The sequence below is a fragment of the Macaca nemestrina genome, chromosome 18 (assembly GCF_043159975.1).
Source record: "Macaca nemestrina isolate mMacNem1 chromosome 18, mMacNem.hap1, whole genome shotgun sequence".
NCBI lineage: Eukaryota > Metazoa > Chordata > Mammalia > Primates > Cercopithecidae > Macaca > Macaca nemestrina.
Genome location: NC_092142.1, coordinates 83,272,724 through 83,292,747, shown reverse-complemented (window position 1 = coordinate 83,292,747; position 20,024 = coordinate 83,272,724). Strand labels below are relative to the sequence as shown.

Sequence of the window (20,024 nt, the reverse complement as noted above, 5' to 3'; positions counted from 1 at the left end):
AGCAAGTGGAAGTCACCAGGACAGTCAAGGGAGAGATCACAGAAGATAGAAGCAAGTGTCTTCCTGCTATTGGCAGTCTGCTGCATGAATTCTGTAGCCAGTCCTGCCCTCAAGTCAACCTCATCGCCTTACCTGCCTTCCTTGAACCAGAGACCTTTCCTCTCTGCCCTTGGTCATTCCAAACGCCCCTGTGGAAGTCCCGAATGCGCTGATCCAAATTACTTACCTCTGTGTTGGGAAGCCCCAAGGGGTTGCAGGAGTCCCCAAATGGCCACATACAGCATACAGACCCCCCCCCATCCCATCCTCCTCTTTCTCCCACTGGCACCCCAGCTGGGCTGGCACCGCTCTACACCGCCCCCACTGGGGATCTGGATTCTAGTCTAATAATGCTGTTTACAGAACCACTCCCAGCTACGCCCACCCAGCCCTGAAAGGCAACACAGACCTAAAAACCCACAATCCTTTCTCTCCCCTTCTTTTGTTCAAACTTCCCCTTTATTTTTCACATGTCCTTTTTTTTTCTGGCTACAAAATTAAACCATATTTGTGGCTGGAAATTTGGAAAATGCACAAGATTACAAAGAAGAAAATTTGTCATTCCAAGATTAAAAAAAACTGCTCAAAATGATCTTTTTCCAGATTTTATTATCTGCACATTGCAAAAGTTTGTTTTTTCCAAAAGAAATTACGACCACCTGTTTCCACTGAATGATGCATCATGCAGGGCAAAGATGGCAAAAGAATCATGGAATCCACGTGGGCGAGCAGACAGATGTCTAGTCCTTCTGTTTTTCTGTATGTTTGACATTTTTCTTTTTCTTTCTTTTTTTTTTTTTTTTGACAGAGTCTTGCTTTGTCACCCAGGCTGGAGTGCAGGGTATGATCTCGGCTCACTGCAACCTCTGCTTCCCCGATTCAAGCAATTCTTCTGCCTCAGCCTCCCAAGCAGCTGGGATTACAGGCGCCCGCCACCACACCCAGCCAGTTTTGTATTTTTAGTAGAGATGAGGTTTCACCATGTTGGTCAGGCTGGTCTCCAACTCCTGACCTCAAGTGATCCACCCACCTGGGCCTCCCAAAGTGCTGGGATTACAGGCGTGAGCCACTGTGCCGAGCCGTGTTTGTCGTTTTTCATGTGAAAAATGTTAGATAGAATCTTAGCCGTCCACTGTGTCATTACATATTCTTCCACAGCATCAGTTCCAGTGCCTGTGAGAATTCTGTTACCTAGATATCCCAGAATACGTGTAAACAAACCTCTACTCATGGGCATTTTTAAATATTTTTAATATCTCATTTCTTGTTTTAAAGTTTTTGTTTTCATCATATCTGATATGAGACAAGTCCTTTTTAACCAGGTGTCTATATGAACCTTCAAACAACCATCCAAATACATCCATGTCAACATCTGACTTAGACAGGTTCATCTAAACACTCTACATGATTTTTGAGGTCCCTGAATAAGCTTTCTGCTAATTCCCTTTTTCTCCTTTTCGATAGATTATTAGGGGGGGTGGAATAAAACCCAAACTCTTGCATCTTTCATAACTTGTATTTCTTTGTCCATGAAAGAGAAACAGCAGCTGAATGTCTACCCTTGAAGATATAGCACTTGCCTGTGTTCTCATCCAGATGGCCTCTGATTTAGGAGAAATACCGAATCTACAAACAACTTGTGTGCACACAAATAAAACACACAGGACCACCCATCAGCTCCCAGTCCCCACCCCTAACATGATGGCCACCAAGCAGCAACCATTTAACACACTGGAAGTTCCTTCTAGTTTCCTCTCCCTAGGAGTTTGGGACTCTAGCATTCTTTATACTTAAAAAAAGCTTGTGACATTAGGATTGGGGGCAGAGTTTCCGGGATGCCATCTTCAGAGCCTTCAAGTTTTCTGAGAACTTACTAACGTTGAAAGTGTTTCAATGACTGATTCACACAGACCTTCCGGGGTGGGGGGCAACTTACAACTAAGGACTGTGACATAACACCAGCGTGCACATTTGCATCCATGACAATGACCACAGCACACACTGTAGGTTCCGAGTGAAGGCTGATACCCACTGAAAGCTTCAATGGCTCAGAGAGAAAGGTTAACAGGAGAATTGAGTCATCACACAGTGCACAATTGTGGAATCGGTGAGAAAACTCTAAGACACCTAAATATTGAGAAGTGTAGTCACGTTGCAAGCAGGTGCCTTACATGAATCCAGTCTTTGTACATAGCAGCTGCCACAGTCATAAGCACTAAGTGTAGTAGTAAATACAAATAGATACCAAATGAAGAGATACTCTTTCAACAACGCCCAACAGTAACATTATCTTCAAGTGAACGAGCCAGTTCTATGGTAATCAGATGACAGCCTTCAAAATTGGCATTCGCAGGCTGCTTGCTGGCAGTTGGACTTGAGTTTGAGTCTGATTATCCTAAACTAGCAAAACAAATTCCTGACAAATGTAAATGTCATTTTGTACACACACGCGTTAGCAGACGTTCTCAGCATCAGCATTTTCAAAATCAAAAGTCCAAAAGAGTTTAAAGAACAGAACTCAAGATGAATGAAAACACTAACCAAAACAGATAACTAGTGAGCAGATGACATGTCAGATGTGGTTCTAGGGTGTTTTTTTTTTTTTTAATGTGAATGACATCATTTAAGGAAATACTTCTTTCTACTATTCCAATGGGCAGCCTTTAAGGCGGTCCCCAGTCATCACTCCCTCCCAGTACCCATGGCCTGTGTAACCCCTTCCCTTTGAGTGTAGACTAGACCTAGACTTACATCAAATGGATAGAATATGGCAGAAGTTATGAGATCTCATTTCCGAGACGAGATTCAAAAAAGGCTTTGGTTTCCAGTGCCTTTTTTTTTCTGTTTTTTGAGATGGAGTCTTGCTCTGTCACCCAGGCTGGAGCATAGTGGCACAATCTTGGCTCACTGCAACCTCCACCTCCCGCATTCAAGTGATTCTCCTGCCTCACCCCTCTGAGTAGCTGGGGTTACAGGCACCCACCACCACACCCAGCTAATTTTTGTACTTTTAGTAGAGATGCGGTTTCGCCATGTTGGCTAGACTGGTCTCAAACTCCTGACCTCAGGTGATCCACCTGCCTCGGCCGCCCAAAATGCTGGGATTATAGGTGTGAGCCACCATGCCTAGCCTGATTAAGTTTTAATAGAACATCGCCAATATATCAAAATAAGGCTGTTTTATGTGTACTTTATAATTTTATTATAACTTTTTTTTTTTTTTTTTTTTTTTTTTTTTTTTTTTAGAGGGAGTCTCACTCTGTCTTCCAGGCTGGAGTGCAGTGTTGTGATATCGGCTCACTGCAACCTCCGCCTCCGGGGTCTAGGGATTTATCTGCCTCAGCCTCCCCAGTAGCTGGGATTACAGGCACCTGCCACCATGCCCGGCTAATTTTTGTATTTTTAGTAGAGAGGGGTTTCACCATATTGGCCAGGTCGGTCTTGAACTCCTGGACTCAAGTGATCCACCCATCTCAGCCTCCCAAAGTGCTGGGAAAACAGGGGTGAGTCACTGCGACCGGCCTAAATTGATTTTATAATTGAGTTATAAGCAAACAGTTATGTTTATTATAGGTTTTATGCTTATACTTACTTGAAGTCACACTTTCATACAAATCATTTAAGATAACACTGGCCAGGTGCGGTGGCTCATGCCTGTAATCCCAGCACTTTGGGAGGCTGAGGCGGGCGAATCATGAGGTCAGGAGTTTGAGACCAGCCTGGCCAACATGGTGAAACCCTGTATCTACTAAAAATACAAAAATTAGCTGGGCGTGGTGGCGGGTGCCTGTAATCCCAGCTAATCAGGAAGTTGAGACAGGAGAATCTGGGAGGCGGAGGTTACAGTGAGCCAAGATCACACCACTGCACTCCAGCCTAGGTGACAGGGTGAGACTCTGTCTCAAAACAAACAAACAAAACACTGTGGGGTTTCAGTATGTTTATTTAAGAAGATGCCCACACGTTGCTAAATTCTGAGAAACACTAATGATTTGTGAGTTTGGGCAAGCCTTGGGTTAAGGTTGTGTGTGCCTGAGCCTCAAAATTCCCATGCATATACTCTTCTCCGGTAACCGAGTGTAATCTCTTAAAAACAAATCTGACTGTGCCTGTTTTATCACAGTTCTAATGTTGGGCCCATCTGTGAATAAATGAGTGACTGTCATGTCTTGACTTAAAACCCTTCAACAATCCCCCATTGCTCCAGGGATAAAACCCACACTCTGACAAGGCTCCGTACGACCCTCCTCTGCAGCCTCATCCTACCAACCCCAATGCCTCTCCCTCTTTTGTCTAGAACTCGCTGTCAACCCCTGCCCTTCATCCAGCTCACTCTTTGCCACTCCTATTTATCTTAAATATCACGTCTTTCTCCCAGCTCTGACACATCGGCACTAAACAGTGAACTGTGACCTGTTGTTGGGTGCCTGTCTCTGCCTCCCGGATGGAATACCTGAGGGCAGGGAGCTGTGCATCCTTATCAGCCTCAACCCCAGCCTGTAGCACCCACCTGACACACAGAGGGAGCCCCTCTCCATGAATCTAGGTTGAATGGATGGGTGGTCACTACATGTGTCGGTTGGGATCCAAGCCTCACCCTGCAGAGCCCAGAAGGAGGAATCTGCTCACCAGCCAGGGAGGCAGTGGGTTGGGGCTATACCTGCCTCAGTCAGGAGATGGGAGCCCTGAAGGGCAGAGGCAGCTTCCCCCGGAGTCAGCGCTGAGTCACCTGGGAAGCAGGAATTTCTGGTCCAATCTCTTCCTTACCTTAATGTTCAGGTCAGCAGTGAGAAACTTTTTCTAGTAACTAAATTAAGGAGGCCTCTCAAAGACCTTTCTTTTTGTTGTTGTGTTTTGAGACAGGGTCTCACTCTGTGGCCCAGGTTGGAGCACAGTGGCATGATCACAGCTCACTGCAGCCTTGACCTCCCAGGTGCAAGCAATCCTGCTTCAGCTTCGGGAGCGGCTAGAACCACAGGTGCACACCAATTTTTTAAATTTTTTGCAGAGATGGCATCTGGCTATGTTGCCCAGGCTGATCTTGAACTCTGGGGTTCAAGCAACCCTCCTACCTCAGTCTTCCAAAGTGTGGGGATTACAGGCATGAGCCACTGCGCCCGACTCAAACACCTTTCTTTTCATTCCTGGAAATGCTGAAATCCAGTCTCCAGTTCCCCTCTTAACCACGAGTCCTCTGTCTGGTCCTCTACTCTTTGATTCTCCAGTGCACCTAAGACCACTGGGTCTCAAATAAAGCATCTCCTGGTTTGTCAGCTGCCCGTTGGCCTCCTCTATGAACTTTGTTTTGTACACACCTGTATCCTCGGCGCCTGGCAAAACTGGCTGTCAGGAAATGCTCACTGAGCAAACGAAAGTGGCCCCACTAGGAGCTTCACATCCTCGTTGATCACATGATGACAGTAAAACTTACCTTGGAGGTAAGAGGCCCGAGAGAAGACACAGCAGGTTCTCAGTAACAATCACTATTAGAACTGGCGTAACTGGTCAAAGTGGCTGGGGGAGGGGAGGGCTTAGAGGCCTCCTACAGGCATCCTGGATGTGGTATATAATTAGTGCTCATAAAAGACGGTTCCAACTATTGTAGAAGTAATCACCTCAACACACATTGCCTCCTTTCCAAACCCTGGCAGGAAGGCGTTTCAACGAGAGGACGAGTATGAGAGCAAAGGAGGCGTTCAGGTCTGAGCTGACCTGGCAGGAAGTGAGTGCCTCGCCCAGCCTCCCGGCTTCCCCACCTCCCTCCCTCCTCACACTTCCCATCGATTTTCATCGTTATTTCTTGGGTTTGCACAATGCTGCCTCTGGAGACAGCATGCCTTATTTCTCAGCTGGCCTTTGGTGCCGGCTGCTGGTATCACCAGCCTCCTGGTGCGGCACACTGCCCATCGTCACGCACCCAAGGCCTCAGGATGCTGCTGAGAGCACCCCGGTCCACAGCCAGGTGGGAGGGCATACCAACAGACCGGCTCAACACTTGTCTTTGAGAACTCTTCTGCAAAGCTTTAGAGGAATGAACTCCACCCGGCACAGAGATCAAACTCTCCCCAGCATCTCCCTTGAGGTTACATCATCCATGCACCTGCATTCCTGGACATCCTATGAAACCTGATGGTAACCAACTACACATCAGGAGTGTTTGAAAAATACCTGGCCTGATGCAAAAATTGAAAGATGGAAAGGAAGAAAACAGGAATGGCAACGTAGGAAAGGCAACCTGTGTTGGCAAATAAACTTCAAACTCCTTTAGCAGAACGTATCACACAAGTAGAAAAATAGATCACAGCAAATTAATTGAACTCTATATCCTATTAACATTAACACGCCACTTCAGAAAAATCGAGATTGTTCAAAGACTGCTAATTAGGTGGTCCTGTGGTCTACCACCCTAACACCAGAATTCTTACATCAACAGGGATGTATAAAACACTATTTTTAAAAAGCCCGAAACACTATCTTTAAAAAGCACGAATACTTAATCTCACAAACAAAATGTTTTGACCATTAGTATTCTTTGGGAGAAAAAAATAAAATTTTAAGTCAAACATTTTTTCAGCTTTTTATTATTATTATTATTAAAAGGTAATTGTACCTTTGAAGTTTCCTCTCACTGGTCAAAAGGCCATTGCCAAGTCATAGTTCTCATTAGCAACCCAGGGGACTTGTTCAGAAATGGTATTTTTGAATGACTGCTTAAGCTTAAATGAAAAAAAAAAAAAAAAAGTGCAACGACCCTCTGGTGTGCAAATAAAGCAGAAATTTAGTGCCCCCTTGCCCTTAAAGCATGCAAGGAGTTCTGTTTACGAAGCTGAAAAGAAGAGTGTTGGGTCACCCTCAAGCCTGGCTTCACCTCTGGCTTCCAAGAATCCGAGGAACAGGAGGGGCTTTATTTGACAGCTTTGCCAGTTTGTTCCCTCATGAACCGCCCTGCCCCTGGCACCCTGCTGCTTTACCCCAGCGGGTCCCCTGGAGGTTGCAAAGCAGGCCGACAGCTCCGGGTGGCTTCTAAAAGTGCCTGCCTGTAGGAAGTGAGGCTGGGAGGTCCCTCAGCTCCAACTTTGCTTTCTATTATTGCTACAACATTTCAGCAATCTTTTGTTTTTTGCATCCCTCTAATTTTATTTTCCAATTTAAGTTTTAAATATCCATAAAGCAGCCCAAGTCTGAAGACCCAGGAATTTTAATTCTCCGGAGTCAGAGAAACCTAGGTTAAGTTCCCAGCCAGGTCACTTCCTAGCTCCGTGCCCCTTAGGCAATATACTTAACCACTCTCGGCCTCAGTTTCTCATCTGCAAAATGGGTTCACGTGAGGGTTCAGTGCTGAGCTCCCCGGGCCAGAGCACACATGAGAGCGTGGCTGCTGTGAGGACGGCTTCTTTCCGGAACCAGGGGAGGAGGACGAGTTCGCGAATCGCAGCGCAAACGCGGGGTCTCGGGTCGGGGACGGTTACGACAGAGGGGATGGGGGGTCGGGTCGCACGCCAGGCGCGGGGTCGCCCGGACTCACCAAGGCTTCCTCCTCGTCCTTTTCCAGCGCCTGGTACTGGCGGCCGCCGCCCGAGAAGCCGAGTTTCTTCAGGAACTTGGAGACGCGTCCCTCGACCATGGTGAGCGGGCGCAGGCGCTGCCTGCCTCCCTCGGTCCCCGGCGAGGCCCGGGATGGCTGCGCGCGCCCAAGCCCCCTGGGCCCGACCCGGTTACCAGGGAGCTGTCTACCTGCCCGCGCCACGTGAGGCCCCGCCCCCGGGGCGGGGCTGCGCGCAGGGAGGTGTAGGCTCACCTGGCCCCGCCCCGCGAGCTCGCCTGGGACCCCAGGGCCCCTGGGGACAGCGCCGGCTGGCCATCGAAGGCCCAGGGAGCGGCTGCGTCGCCTCAGGGCTTGGGCTGTTTCCCACACTTGCAGATCCTCAGAATCACCTGGAGTGGGGGAGGTGGAGGAGCAAACGCTGGTTTCCGCTGGAAATCCGGATTCCCAGACCCCTCCCTGCCCAGTTATTGGGTTTGGAGCCCCCGGGAGCTGAGTTTTTAACGAGCCCCAGGTGATCCTCTTGAGGAAGGCAGTGTGGGCCGCTCTAAGGCGCCGGGAGAGAGGTGGTTGGAGCTGACTCAGACTCACACCTGCGGCTGGGCACGCTGGATGGGTCACCTGGCCTCTCTGAGCCTCGGCGACCTAGTCTGTCATTGAGCGGGGAGCAGAAGGCTAAGACCCCCACCTCCAGGGCCCTGGGAGTGAGTCCGGGAACAGGAGCGGCTGACAGCCCTGCTGCCTTTGGCTCCTGCATGGTCTGGGATGGTCAAGCCCCCTGTCCTCGTCTGCAGGATGAGCGCCGCTCTTGCTCATGGCGGGACCTGAGCAGGTTTCTTACATTTTGTGCACCTTGGTTTACTGCTCTGCAGAAAGGCCACCACCATAGACTTTCTTCACAGTGACATTGAGAGGCCCCAGCGGACAGTGCTGTACAGGAAGGTCTGGAGCAGGGCTTGGCTTAGAGAATGTGCTGGTGTCCCCATGACACCATCCTCATGATCCTCATCATCATCAGAAGGTGCTGGGTTCAAATGGCTCCCAAAGTATGTGAGTCCACACACAGTGTAGACAGTTGCCTGCTGCCAAGTGGGTGCTTTGAAGTACCAAGGCTTTCTTTGGCTTCAGGTGGGTCTAGATCTGTAAGTAGACCCACCACTTAGCAGAGGCGGGGGCTCTGGGGAAGGCCGTGCCACCCACCTTTCCACTGGCTTCCTCATCTCTACAGGGAATTTGCTTACGGACTACAGGACGTGGCCTCTGCATTTATCCACGCAATTCAGCTGCCTCTTTTGAGCAAATATTTGCCACCTACCTCAATTGCTCCTGAGAGTTGACTCCAGCCCACAAAAACCTGTGAGGCAGTTCCAGTGGCCCTTCTTGTATCTCCTGCATCTTCCTCTGTTAAGGAAACAAAGGCTATGGTATCAGCCTGTCCCCCCCGCCCCCCAGTTTCAACAAAGGTACAGGAATAATGGTAACAGCAAACCTCTGACATGAGTGAGTCCAGATTTGAATCCCAGGAATGTTCCTTTCAGACCTTGGACAACTTTCTTCACCTCTCTCCACCTCAGTTTACTCATCCATAAAATGGGGACATCACTACCTACCTGTATGAGTCAGGGTCCCAGTAGGAAACAGTAATTTGAGGAGAGTTTGAGAAACAGACTTTTTACAAAGGTGTGGGGATGATGTAGAGAAACCAGAAGCGCTTATGCCATTAACGAAGACTAGCAAAGAGTGAGAAGTGGCTTTGTTCCCACCCAAGGCCTGAAGGAGCAGACGAGAGAGGAGTTACCTGGAGAATGGAGCTCTGGGGGGCTGATCACTTCAGCAGAGGGCAACAGAGCCAAGGACGCAGGCTCCTGGGCGGAGAATCCAAAGAAGGGTGGAGAGTGGTGTAGAGGAGGCTGGGCTGGTGGCTCACACCTGTAATCCCAACACATTGAGAGGCAAAGGTGGGCGGATCACCTGAGGTCAGGAGTTTGGGACCTGCCTGGCCAACATGGGGAAACCCTGTCTCTACTAAAAATACAAAAATTAGCCAGGTATGCTGGCGTGTGCCTGTAATCCCAGCTACTTGGGAGGCTGAGGCAGGAGAATCGCTTGAACCCGGGAGGTGGAGGTTGCAGTGAGCCGAGATTGTGCCGCTGCGCTCCAGCCTGGGCGATAGAGCAAGACTTCATGTTAAAGAAAAAAAAAAAAGAGTGTTGTAGAGGAACAAGTAGGAGACATCCTGCAGCCAACCTCAGCATCCTATGGTAAAGGCTGAGTGAATGCTTGCACAGGTGGAGTACCCAGTAGTATGACGTAGTAGTACCCGACATTGCAGGCCCTCAGGCACTTCTGTCATATTATTAATATAAAAGAACATACAGGAACTTGGCTCAGTTATTTCTTAGGTCCTTCCCAACTGGCATTCTGTGATTTTAAGATGATGTTGGATCCAGGGAAGAAGAATGCCTTGTTGGCATCTTCATGTTTGTCCAAGCCGTTAACCAGTCATCTCTCCAGGCAGACCAGCATCCCTGGAGCAGGGGATTTGAAAGCTCAGCCTTCTGGACCCTATCACCATGGCTTCCGCTCCAGCCCAGAGATGTCAAGGCTGGAATTCCTGGGCTAGGTTTGAAAATGCTCAGGGCATTCCGGAAGGAAACTCTAGATGGTGGGATATATACATGTATATTTTAGAGACAAGGTCTCACTCTGTAGTCCAGGCTGGAGGGCGGTGGCGGGATCATAGCTCACTGCAGGCTTGAACTCCTGGGTTCAAGCAATCCTCCCTCCTGAGTAGCTGCGACTACAGGTGCACAGAACCACACCCAGCTAATTTTTTAATTTTTATTTTTATGTAGAGATGGGGTCTTGCTGTGTTGCCCAGGCCAGTAAATTAGGTTTACGGTGCATAAAATTAGGTAAATTAGGCTCCACCAGTGTTGGTTATGGTAAATGATGTGCCTGAAACATGGCAAATACTCCAAAATATTTATTGAATATGTCTCTCATAAACAATGAATCATTAAAATGTATATTTAACAGAACTTTCAATGAATGATTTGCTTTATAATAGGGAAATATATTGTGTCTACATTGTTATAGTTGTCACTGTTAGATTGACGTCTGTCATCCTCTTTCATGTTTTATTTCTGTGCCTTTTGAGGCAAGCACTCAATTTGCTGTCAAGTTTTACTTTGGTTTTGGAATAAACATCTCATTGAAAGTTCTACTGGGAGCTACCTGAAAACACTTCAGAAACACAGATGAGTATTTACAGTCTCTTTTGGTTTCCTTTTCCAGATTTAAAGAAATTTTCCAACTTTAATTTTTGTTTTTCTAACCTCTGCATCCTCTTATATTCTAAGTAATTTAATTACCCAAACTCTTCTCTTTTTTTGGGACAGTCTTGCTCTGTTGCCCAGGCTGGAGTACAGTGGCGCCATCTCGGCTGGCTGCAACCTCCACCTCCCGAGTTCAAGCGATTCTCATGCCTTAGCCTCCAGAATATCTGGGACTACAGGGGTGCGCCACCATGCCCAGCTAATTTCTGTGTGTATATGTATACTAGAGACAAGACAGGGTTTTGCCATGTTGACCAGGCTGGTCTTGAACTTCTGACTTCAAGTGATCTATCTGCCTGCCTAAGCCTCCCAAAGTGCTGGGATTACAGGTTTGATCCACCGCGCTTGTCTCAAGCACTTACCTTCTGAGTTGGTTTTTGTTGTTGTGTGTTGTCCATTTCCCTGTCAGTTACACCTGCTATTTATGTTTGTCTTAAACGACCTTTCTGAGCTCTGTCACTTTGTTTGGATTCCGTGGTCATCCCCACAGACTTCAAGATTCTGTTTTTTCAAGTTTTTCATTTATTTTTTCTGCCTTCAGTCTGTAAAATGCTAGAGCCCACTTGCAAAGAATCTAACAAGACAGTTGGCTGGAGAACTTTCTGGGGTTTGCAGCTCAACGCCTCAGTGATTCTGCAGCATTGGCCAACGATGAATGCCAAGGGTGGGACCCAACCAAAGGCATCCAGCCTTTCTCGAAATGTCTGCTCTGGGCACCTTGAACAATGAGGTCATGCTCTGCAACTCCCATTCACTCTCTATGTCAAAGTGGTGTCTTTTCACTGCCCGCAAATTATCCCCAGCAATGCCCCAGCACTGCTGGGAGCCGTGATGCAACCTCAAGGCACCTGTATTTTGTTTGGTAACAAACTTCACTCACAAATTCTCTAAGAGTGGCATTGAAGACATCCTTTTTGGAAAGGGTACACTGTACAAAGGTATATTTTGTGCAATTTGTTTCTAATTTTAAGAATTAGGTGGAAGTTATGGTACCTTTCATAAACCCTTGATTCTGTTTTGCAATAGCTGTGCACACAGGAAATAATCATTTTATAGATGGGAACACTGGGACTTGGAAAGGTAAAACCATTTCATTCACTTAACAAATATTTCTCAGCACCTGCCATGTGGCACTGCAGATCGAGCTGGGAACACAACAGACTCTTTCCCTGCTTTCCTATCTCATCTCCTAATGGGGGAGACAGGCTGTGGACAAATCCATGTGTAATGCAAAGTCAGGCAGTGCATGTCGTGGGTTGAATAATGTCCCCTGCAAAAGATATGTCCATGTCCTAACTCTGGGAATCTGTGAATGTGACCGTATTTGGAAAAAGATCTTTATAGATATAATTAAAGATCTCAGGATGGAATCATCCTGGATTAACGGAGTGGGCCCTAAGTCTAGTGACTGTGGCCTGATAAGAGACAGAAGAGAAGGTCACCTGAAGATCAAAGCAGGGATGTGACCACAAGCTGCAAGACATCTGGGTCCATGAAAAGCTGGAAGAGGCAGGAGGAATCTCCCCACACCCATCATGGGGCTTCCAGAGGGAGCACAGGCTCCCCCACACCTTGATTTCAGAATTCTGCCTCCAGAATGGAGAGAGAATAAATTTCCACTGTAGCCACCCAGTTTGTGGAGCTTTATTGCAGCAGCCCAAGGAGACTAGGACAGTGGGTGACACTAGAAGAAAAGTGAGGGTGGGCGCGGTGGCTCACGCCTGTAATCCCAACACTTTGGGAGGCCGAGGCGAGTGAATCACCTGAGGTCAGGAGTTCGAGACCAGCCGGGCCAACATGGTGAAACCTCATCTCTACTAAAAATACAAAATATTACCCGGGCGTGGTGGTGGGTATGGTGGCCTGTAATCCCAGCTACTCTGGAGGCTGAGGCAGGAAAATCGCTTGAATCTGGAAGGAGATTGCACTGAGCCAGGGTTGTGCCACTGCACTCCAGCCTGGGTGACCAGGCAAGACTCAGCCTCAAAAAAAAAAAAGAAAAAAGTGAGCAGGATGGGGCCTGGAGAGTGGAGCCTCTTGTAGCTAGAGGAGTCAGGAGAGGTAAGACGAGATCTCTGTGGGTACGGGGCAGCGGGGAGGGGTGGCAGAGGAAACAGAAGGGCAGTAGCTAAGGCCTGGAGTTGGAAACAGCTCTGCTGCCACAATAGCGAGACCCCCTTATGTGAACCGGTCTATGCATTTGCACCAAAATGAGGGTCACGCTCACATGCTCCCCACACACAGTCTGTTTCCAGGCACTATTCATGTCTTACTTTCACTGTTTAATAACCATTATTTGCTGAATGACAGGCAAACGTTGGCTGAGCACTTCCTGTAGCTATGGGCGCTGCTGGGCTTCTAAAGGGCTTAATTCCAGCAGAAGCAACAAGGCACTGCCCCTTGGAACATGACACCAGGTGCCAAATGAACACGGCTTGGGACTTGCTAAATTCCGGGAGGTAAATACACAGCACAGATGCCTCTGCTCCTCCTCCCTCTTCTGACCTGTAGCAGGCATCAGTGTTTGATCACCAGGCGGCACTTCCCCCTTGGCTGGGACAGGCCTCGGAATCCTCCTTATCAAACTTCAAGTAGCCACTGACAATTGTTTGCACCTGGCAAATTAATAAACCCATTTACCAAAGGATTTTCAGAATAAGGAATGATGGGAACAGGGAGGAGTTATGGAACCTTCCAGAAGATAGTGGGATGGCTGAAGGAGAGGATCATCTGTCCATGTGGAGAGAAAAGTCAGGTGGGGAGACAGAAAGAAGACCCAGACAGAGAAAGGCTGACCTCAGAATTCCCAAACTTCAAGATCTTTTCTCTTTCTCTTTTTAAGCCTGCCTGCTTTAAAAGAGAAAAAAAGTTTTTTAAGAGACAACTTCTGACTATGTTGCCCAGGCTGAATTCCAACTCCCGGGCTCAAGGGAGCCCCAGCCTCAGCCCCCCAAGAACACCCCCCGCCCAGCTCTTTTCTTTTAACTTCTCCAAGACCTCTTTTCACAATTCTTTCCCAGGCCAACGGATGGTTGTCCAGTAGGATTTTGTCTACCAAACACCATGGCAATTATTAAGTGTAAAACTGACTCCTTTTTAAAAAAACTTTAGTTGTGAGAGCAGAAAAATTGCACAGAAAATAGAGAGTTTCCCTGTGTCCCGTCTCCCAGCCTCACCCCCACCCCGTGTCTCTTATGAATAGCATTGTGCACTGGTGCGGTACATTGATACCACTGATGGGCAAACATTGATTTATTATTAACGAAGTCCTTTTTTTTTTTTTTGAGACAGAGTCTTGCTCTGTCACCCAGGCTGCAGTGCAGTGGCACGATCTTGGCTCACTGTAACCTTGCCTCCTGGGTTCAAGTGATCCTCCTGCCTCAGCCTCCTGAGTAGCTGGGATTACAGATGTGCATCACCACACCTGGCTAGTTTTTCTGTATTTTTAATAGAGACAGGGTTTTGCCATGTTGGCCAGACTGGTCTTGAACTCCTGGCCTCACATGATCCACCCACCTCGGCCTCCCGAAGTGCTGGGATTACAGGCGTGAGTCACCGCACATGGCCAGTCCATTGTTTACAATAGAGCTCACTCCTGGAGTCGTACATTCTGTGGTTTATGACAAATGTATAAATGACATAATGACAAGGGTCCACCATGGCGGTGTCATGGAGATTAGTTTCACTGTCCTAAAAACCCTCTGAGTGCCATTAATTCATCCCCCACTTCCCTGGACCCCTGACAACCGCTGATCTTTTTACCGTCTCTGTAAGTTGTGCCTTTTCCAGAACGCCACATAGTTGGAAATGGGACTCCCTTTCAAACTTACTCTCCCTTTAAAAATTGAAAAGCATCCAGGCCTGTCACTCAGAGTCCAGAGAATTGCAATCCAAAGCAAAGAGACCCAGGGCCTTCCCTGTTTAAACTCTCCAGTTTGTGCCTACCACGGTCACTCACGGAGGTAACCACCCTGATTTGGCCAGGACGGTCCCAGTTTTACTGTGGATGTCCTGGCATCTTGAAACTCACAAGAGATGAGGTCATCCCCTTGGTTTAAACTCCAGACTCCTTCACAGGCCACACCAGGGCCCTGCAGCCCTGACGCCTGACTCTCTCCCCATCTCTCCCCTTCTGCCATTCTAGACCTCCTTCCTTGTCTAGGCCCTGGGGACGTGCTCTCTCTCCGCCAGCCTCGGCCTGACCTCTTCCCTCTGTCTGGAACACGCGCCAGAGGCCCCAGCGCCCCTAAATCTCACCCTGCCTACTCCTGCGCATCCTTGAAGTTGTAACTGAGTTGTCGCTTCTCCAGAGAGGCCCCTCCTTATCCCTGGACCAAATGAGATCTCCTGCAGAGGGGAGCCCCACTGCACCCATGGTTTCCCCAAAGTGATGGCAACTTTACCACAGTTAGGAGTTTAAAAGAGGGCGCTGAATGCAAAGAGCGCTAACATCCACCAACAGAGAGCAGGTGAATAGCACGTGGGATGCCCAGAGGATGGGACATTGTTCAGCCATAGGAAGGAATGAGACACCCATCCACACTACAGGATGGATGGACTTGGAAAACATGATCCAAGTCAAGGAACCACTCAGGTGATCTGCCCAAAACAGGCAACTCCACGCAGACAGGAAGCTGATGGGTGGTCGTCAGTGGCTGCGGGGAGGGAGCATTGGGAGCTATTGGCGTTTCTTCTTTGGGTGATGGCAATATTCCGGAATTAAAGGGAGGGTTTGCATGCTCTTGTGAATATACTAAAACCCACTGAATCGCGCCTTTAAATGAATTTTTTTGGATTGTGTCTCGATACAAATATATTTTAAAATAGGTTCTGAAGACATACTTGTTGAATGGAAAATGAATGGATATTTTTAACTGGGAAACCTGATCAGAAGTTAAATCTATGATTTTTGTTGGCTTTTGGATACAATAGAGTTCAAAGTTCCCGGTTTCTCTCTTTGCAAGTCCCTAGAACCCTGGGTTTCCCAAGTTAGGTTATGCCTGAAGGGGTGAGGTCAGTTCTCAGGAAAGTAGCTCTTAGAAATGCAGGAGGGGTAGGGTGGAAAAGGGTCTGGGGCTGGATCTTCCTTTCTCCTTGTCTGGTGTAGCCTGTTCCCCAGACTCAATTGCCTGTTGAGGAATTCCGAGGGGCTTGGGATCACCTCCAAGCAAGGGCACAGGGTGGTGATAGCCTCCCCTCCCACAGTGGATTCTCAGTAACACAGAGAGGTGGTAAAAATGTACATCAGAGTGCATCTCTCCCCATTTCAAGCCCCCCATAGCTTGCTGTACCGGAAGCTGCTGCCCCGCTCCACTCACCCTCAACAAAGTCTGCTTACTGCAAACACCTGAGGCCCTCTGCTTAAGGGATTTTATGTTGGCACCTGGGCCAGAGATACGGCAATGTTAACTCCCCATTCCACTTCCTGGCACTCCCCCATGGCTGACCCCAGGTGATGGGTATCTGCCCCAGCTTCCGCCCCCACTGTGAAGTGAGATGCCTCAATTCCCCACTCCTCCACAACTGTTTCGTGGCATTACCTTGGGGAACCCTGGGAACGCGGAGAACCAGAGCGAAGACCTTGCCATCACCCTTGTAATACAATTAGATTTCTTATTCTGGCCCCAAGAGGCCCCATCTGTCAACTCCCCTCCTCCTGCCCCAACCCTGGTCTCCTGGCTGTTTGTCAAACAAGCTGAGCTCAGTGCCGCCTCCAGGCCTTGGTGCTTTCCACGCGCCTCTGCCAAGCACGCTCTGCCCTGCTATCCTCCTTTCAGGGAGGCCTTCCCTGAGCACCACACATAAAGTGCACCCTCCTACTGCTCTGCCGCTGTGGTCCCTTTGTCATAACCCATTGAGCAGAACTTGCAGTGTGTGTGCTTTTCTCTAGGTAAGTTTCACTTCAATTAAAAGCTCTGAAAACAAACCAGGTCAAAGTTTAATGAGAAACAGGATATTTGAAGCTCTCAAAGTATGTCCCTACCAGAGACTTATTCATCCAAAGGGAAAACAGTCACTTTACAGTGGAGAAACCTGGCAGACACCACCCGTGCCAGGGGATCAAGTGACCATCACCAGGAATGGGATGAGCCACATCATGTGCCCACTGTGATTCGCAAAGGAGGAGGCGGTGCCGCGCCTGGGCCATTCCTGCAGAGGCTGAAGCTGAATCTCATCAAGGCGTGCATCACACCCAAGTGCAGGACGTCCTGGAGTTTGACTGGCTTGGATTCTTCAAAAATAACCACATTAGGAAAGTCAAGGGAAGGCTGTGGAATGTTCCAGATTAAAGGAGACTAAAGGCCAGGTGAAGTGGCTCACGCCTGTAATCCCAACACTTTGGGAGGCCGAGGCGGGTGAATCACTTGAGGTCAGGAGTTCGACACCAGCTTGGACAACATGATGAAACCCCGTCTCTACTAAAAATACAAAAATTTAGCCAGGTATGGTGGCAGGTGCCTGTAATCCCAGCTACTCGGGAGGCTGAGGCAGGAGAATCGCTTAAACCCAGGAGGCAGAAGTTGTAGTGAGCCAAGATCATGCCACTGCACTCCAGCCTGGGTGACAGAGTGAGACTCCGTCTCAAAAAATAAAATAAAATAAGGCCAGGTGTGGTGGCTCACGCCTGTAATCCCAGCACTTTGGGAGCCTTTTGAGGCGGGTGGATCACCTGCGGTCAGGAGTTTGACACCAGCCTAACCAACATGGAGAAACCCCATCTGTACTAAAAATACAAAATTAGCCGGGTGTGGCGGTGCATGCCTGTAATCCCAGCTACTCAGGAGGCTGAGGCAGGAGGATCTCTTGAACTCGGGAGGAGGAGGTTGTGGTGAGCCGAGATCGTGCCGTTGCACTCCAGCCTGCGCAAGAACAACACTCCATCTCAATAAATAAATAAATAAATAAAGATAAAAATAAATAAAAAAGGAGACTAAAGAGCTCCCTGATGACAATCAAATGGAACTTGCAATTTTGGGTCAGATCCTGGACTAGGGGAAAAAAGGTCTTTCTCTTTGGTTGTAAAGGACATCAGTGGGACATTTGGTGGATTTGGATAAGGTCTATAGAGAATTGTATTGTCTGGTGTGAACTTCCTGATTTTGATCATTGGACTCTAGTTATGTAAGAGAATGTCCCTGGTTTTTTTTTTTTTGAAAATGCACGCTGAAGATTTTTAGGGTAAAGGAGAGGGAAGGGGAGAGGAAAAGGGAGGAGGAGAGAGAGAACGCATAGACCTGGAGAAGCCGGTGAAGAATATATTCAGATCTCAAAAGGTCACATACCATGTGATTCTACTTATATACCATGCTTGAAATGACAAGATTATAGATGAGGAGAACAGATGAGTGGATGCTGGGGTTAGGGGTGGCATAGATGTGACCGCAAAGATTGTGCAAGGCAGACCTAGGCGTGATGGAATCGTTCTCTTCCCTAGCTGTGCTGGCGGTCACATGAATCTATACAGGGATAAAATGACTCAGGAACCACACACAGTGGCCCTCCCTGCGTCTGAGGTTTCCGAAGAGCCTGCAGATACCGGGAGGGCTGACTGAGGGACTTGAGCACCCTGGGATTTTGCTGTCCCGGGAGACAGGGTCCTGGAACCAATGGCCATAGATACCAAGGCACTGCTGTGCTCACATTGTAGCTGCGCCTGCTTCCTGGCTTAGATTTGGCACTGTGGTTATGTAAGATGAGTGAAGGGTACCCTCCACCTCCCTGTACAGTCTGTAACATCCTGGGAACCTGTAATTATTTGAAAATACAAAGGTAAACACACCTCTGTCCCTCTCCATTCCTTACTCAGCTTTATTTTGCCCCGAAGCCCTTCTATCACTGACTTGGTCTGTCTCTTTTTTGCCCGTCCCCGCCTGGATTGCCGGCTGCCTGAGGTCTGTTATCATTCCTGCTTTATTCCCAGCATCTGGAAGCGTGTCTGGTCCATAGTAGGTGCTTGAATGGAATGTTTGTTGTGTTGAATGAACAAGAGAGCCCTGGCCCGAGGTGGCAGAGTGCCTTGGCCTCAGTGAACCTGAAGGGAGCCAAAACTCAGGGACAATGACTTCATTCAGGTGCCCACCCCGGGAAGCCTGGGGAGCCCCCAGGGCGATGGGACTGGATGCCGCAGCTGGCTCTTTGCATTAGGGTCTGGCTGTCATTTTTACCAGCCAGCCTGGACACAAAGGGACTTTTGATCAACAGTTTGGGCAGTACAGGGGCGGGCCCCATGAACCCAGTTAAACCAGTAGGGAAGCTGGTTAATTCATTCAACAAATATTTAATGAGAGCCAGAGGAGCTTGTGGGAGGGTAAGAACAGCCCAGTGTGAGCAAGCGATACCGCTGACCTGCCCCCAGGCCCTGTGCTCAGATTTTGCCCTCACTTAATCCTTGCAACAATTTACTTGCGCTCAGCAACCCCATTTTACAGAAGGGGAAATTGTGGCCAACAATGTGGTACCCACCCAGGTCCCCTCAGACCCTTTTTCCCCGTGTGGTGCCCCCCCTCCCTCAGTGTTGGGGCTTCCGCAATAACCCCCAGCACCTACAGATTTTTGAAGGCCAGGTCTGGGCTCCTGGGCTGCTTTGCCTGGACGTGCAAGACCAGAAGAACCTGGAAATGTTCTCACCCCCAAGCAACCAGCAAGTGCAAGGCAGGAGGTTCTAGCCTTTGTTGGGACAAGGCAGAGGCATAACTTGCCCTTCATAGCTCCCAATGGGGTGAGGCCAGGCCTGGGACTTGGCCTAAAACCGCGCCCATCCGCACTGTGTTCCTGCACTCCCTCGCCAGTTTCTGCTGGGGCACTTCCTTCAAAAATCACTGGCATGAGGCCTGGGACGGGGGCTCACACCTGTAATCCCAGCACTTTAGGAAGCTGATGTGGGAGAATCGCTTGAGTCCAGGAGTTCGAGACCAGTCTAGGGAGATCCCATCTCTACAAATAATTTAAAAATAAGCCAGGTGTGGTGGTGTGCTCCTGTGGTCCCAGCTACTCAGGGGGCTAAGGCAGGAGGATTGCCTGAGCCTGGGAATTCCAGGCTACAGTGAGCTGTGACTGTGCCACTGTACTCCAGCCTGGGTGACAGAGCAAAACTCTCTCGGGGC

At 48.7% G+C, this 20,024-nt stretch overlaps 1 protein-coding gene across 2 annotated transcripts in view; it reads right to left on the bottom strand.

Annotated features, from left to right (window-relative positions):
• The window catches only part of LOC105496774 (ATPase secretory pathway Ca2+ transporting 2), an 88,926-nt gene extending 81,148 nt beyond the window's left edge, over nt 1-7,778 (bottom strand). The window contains exon 1 of one of the 2 annotated variants that reach the window (XM_011767371.2): nt 7,565-7,778. In XM_011767371.2, coding sequence (XP_011765673.2) covers nt 7,565-7,663 — 99 coding nt within the window. In that variant the 5' untranslated portion in view covers nt 7,664-7,778. The remainder of the gene's footprint in view (nt 1-7,564) is intronic. The other variant, XM_011767370.2, reaches the window with a different exon arrangement.
• Between the last annotated feature and the right edge of the window lie 12,246 nt (nt 7,779-20,024).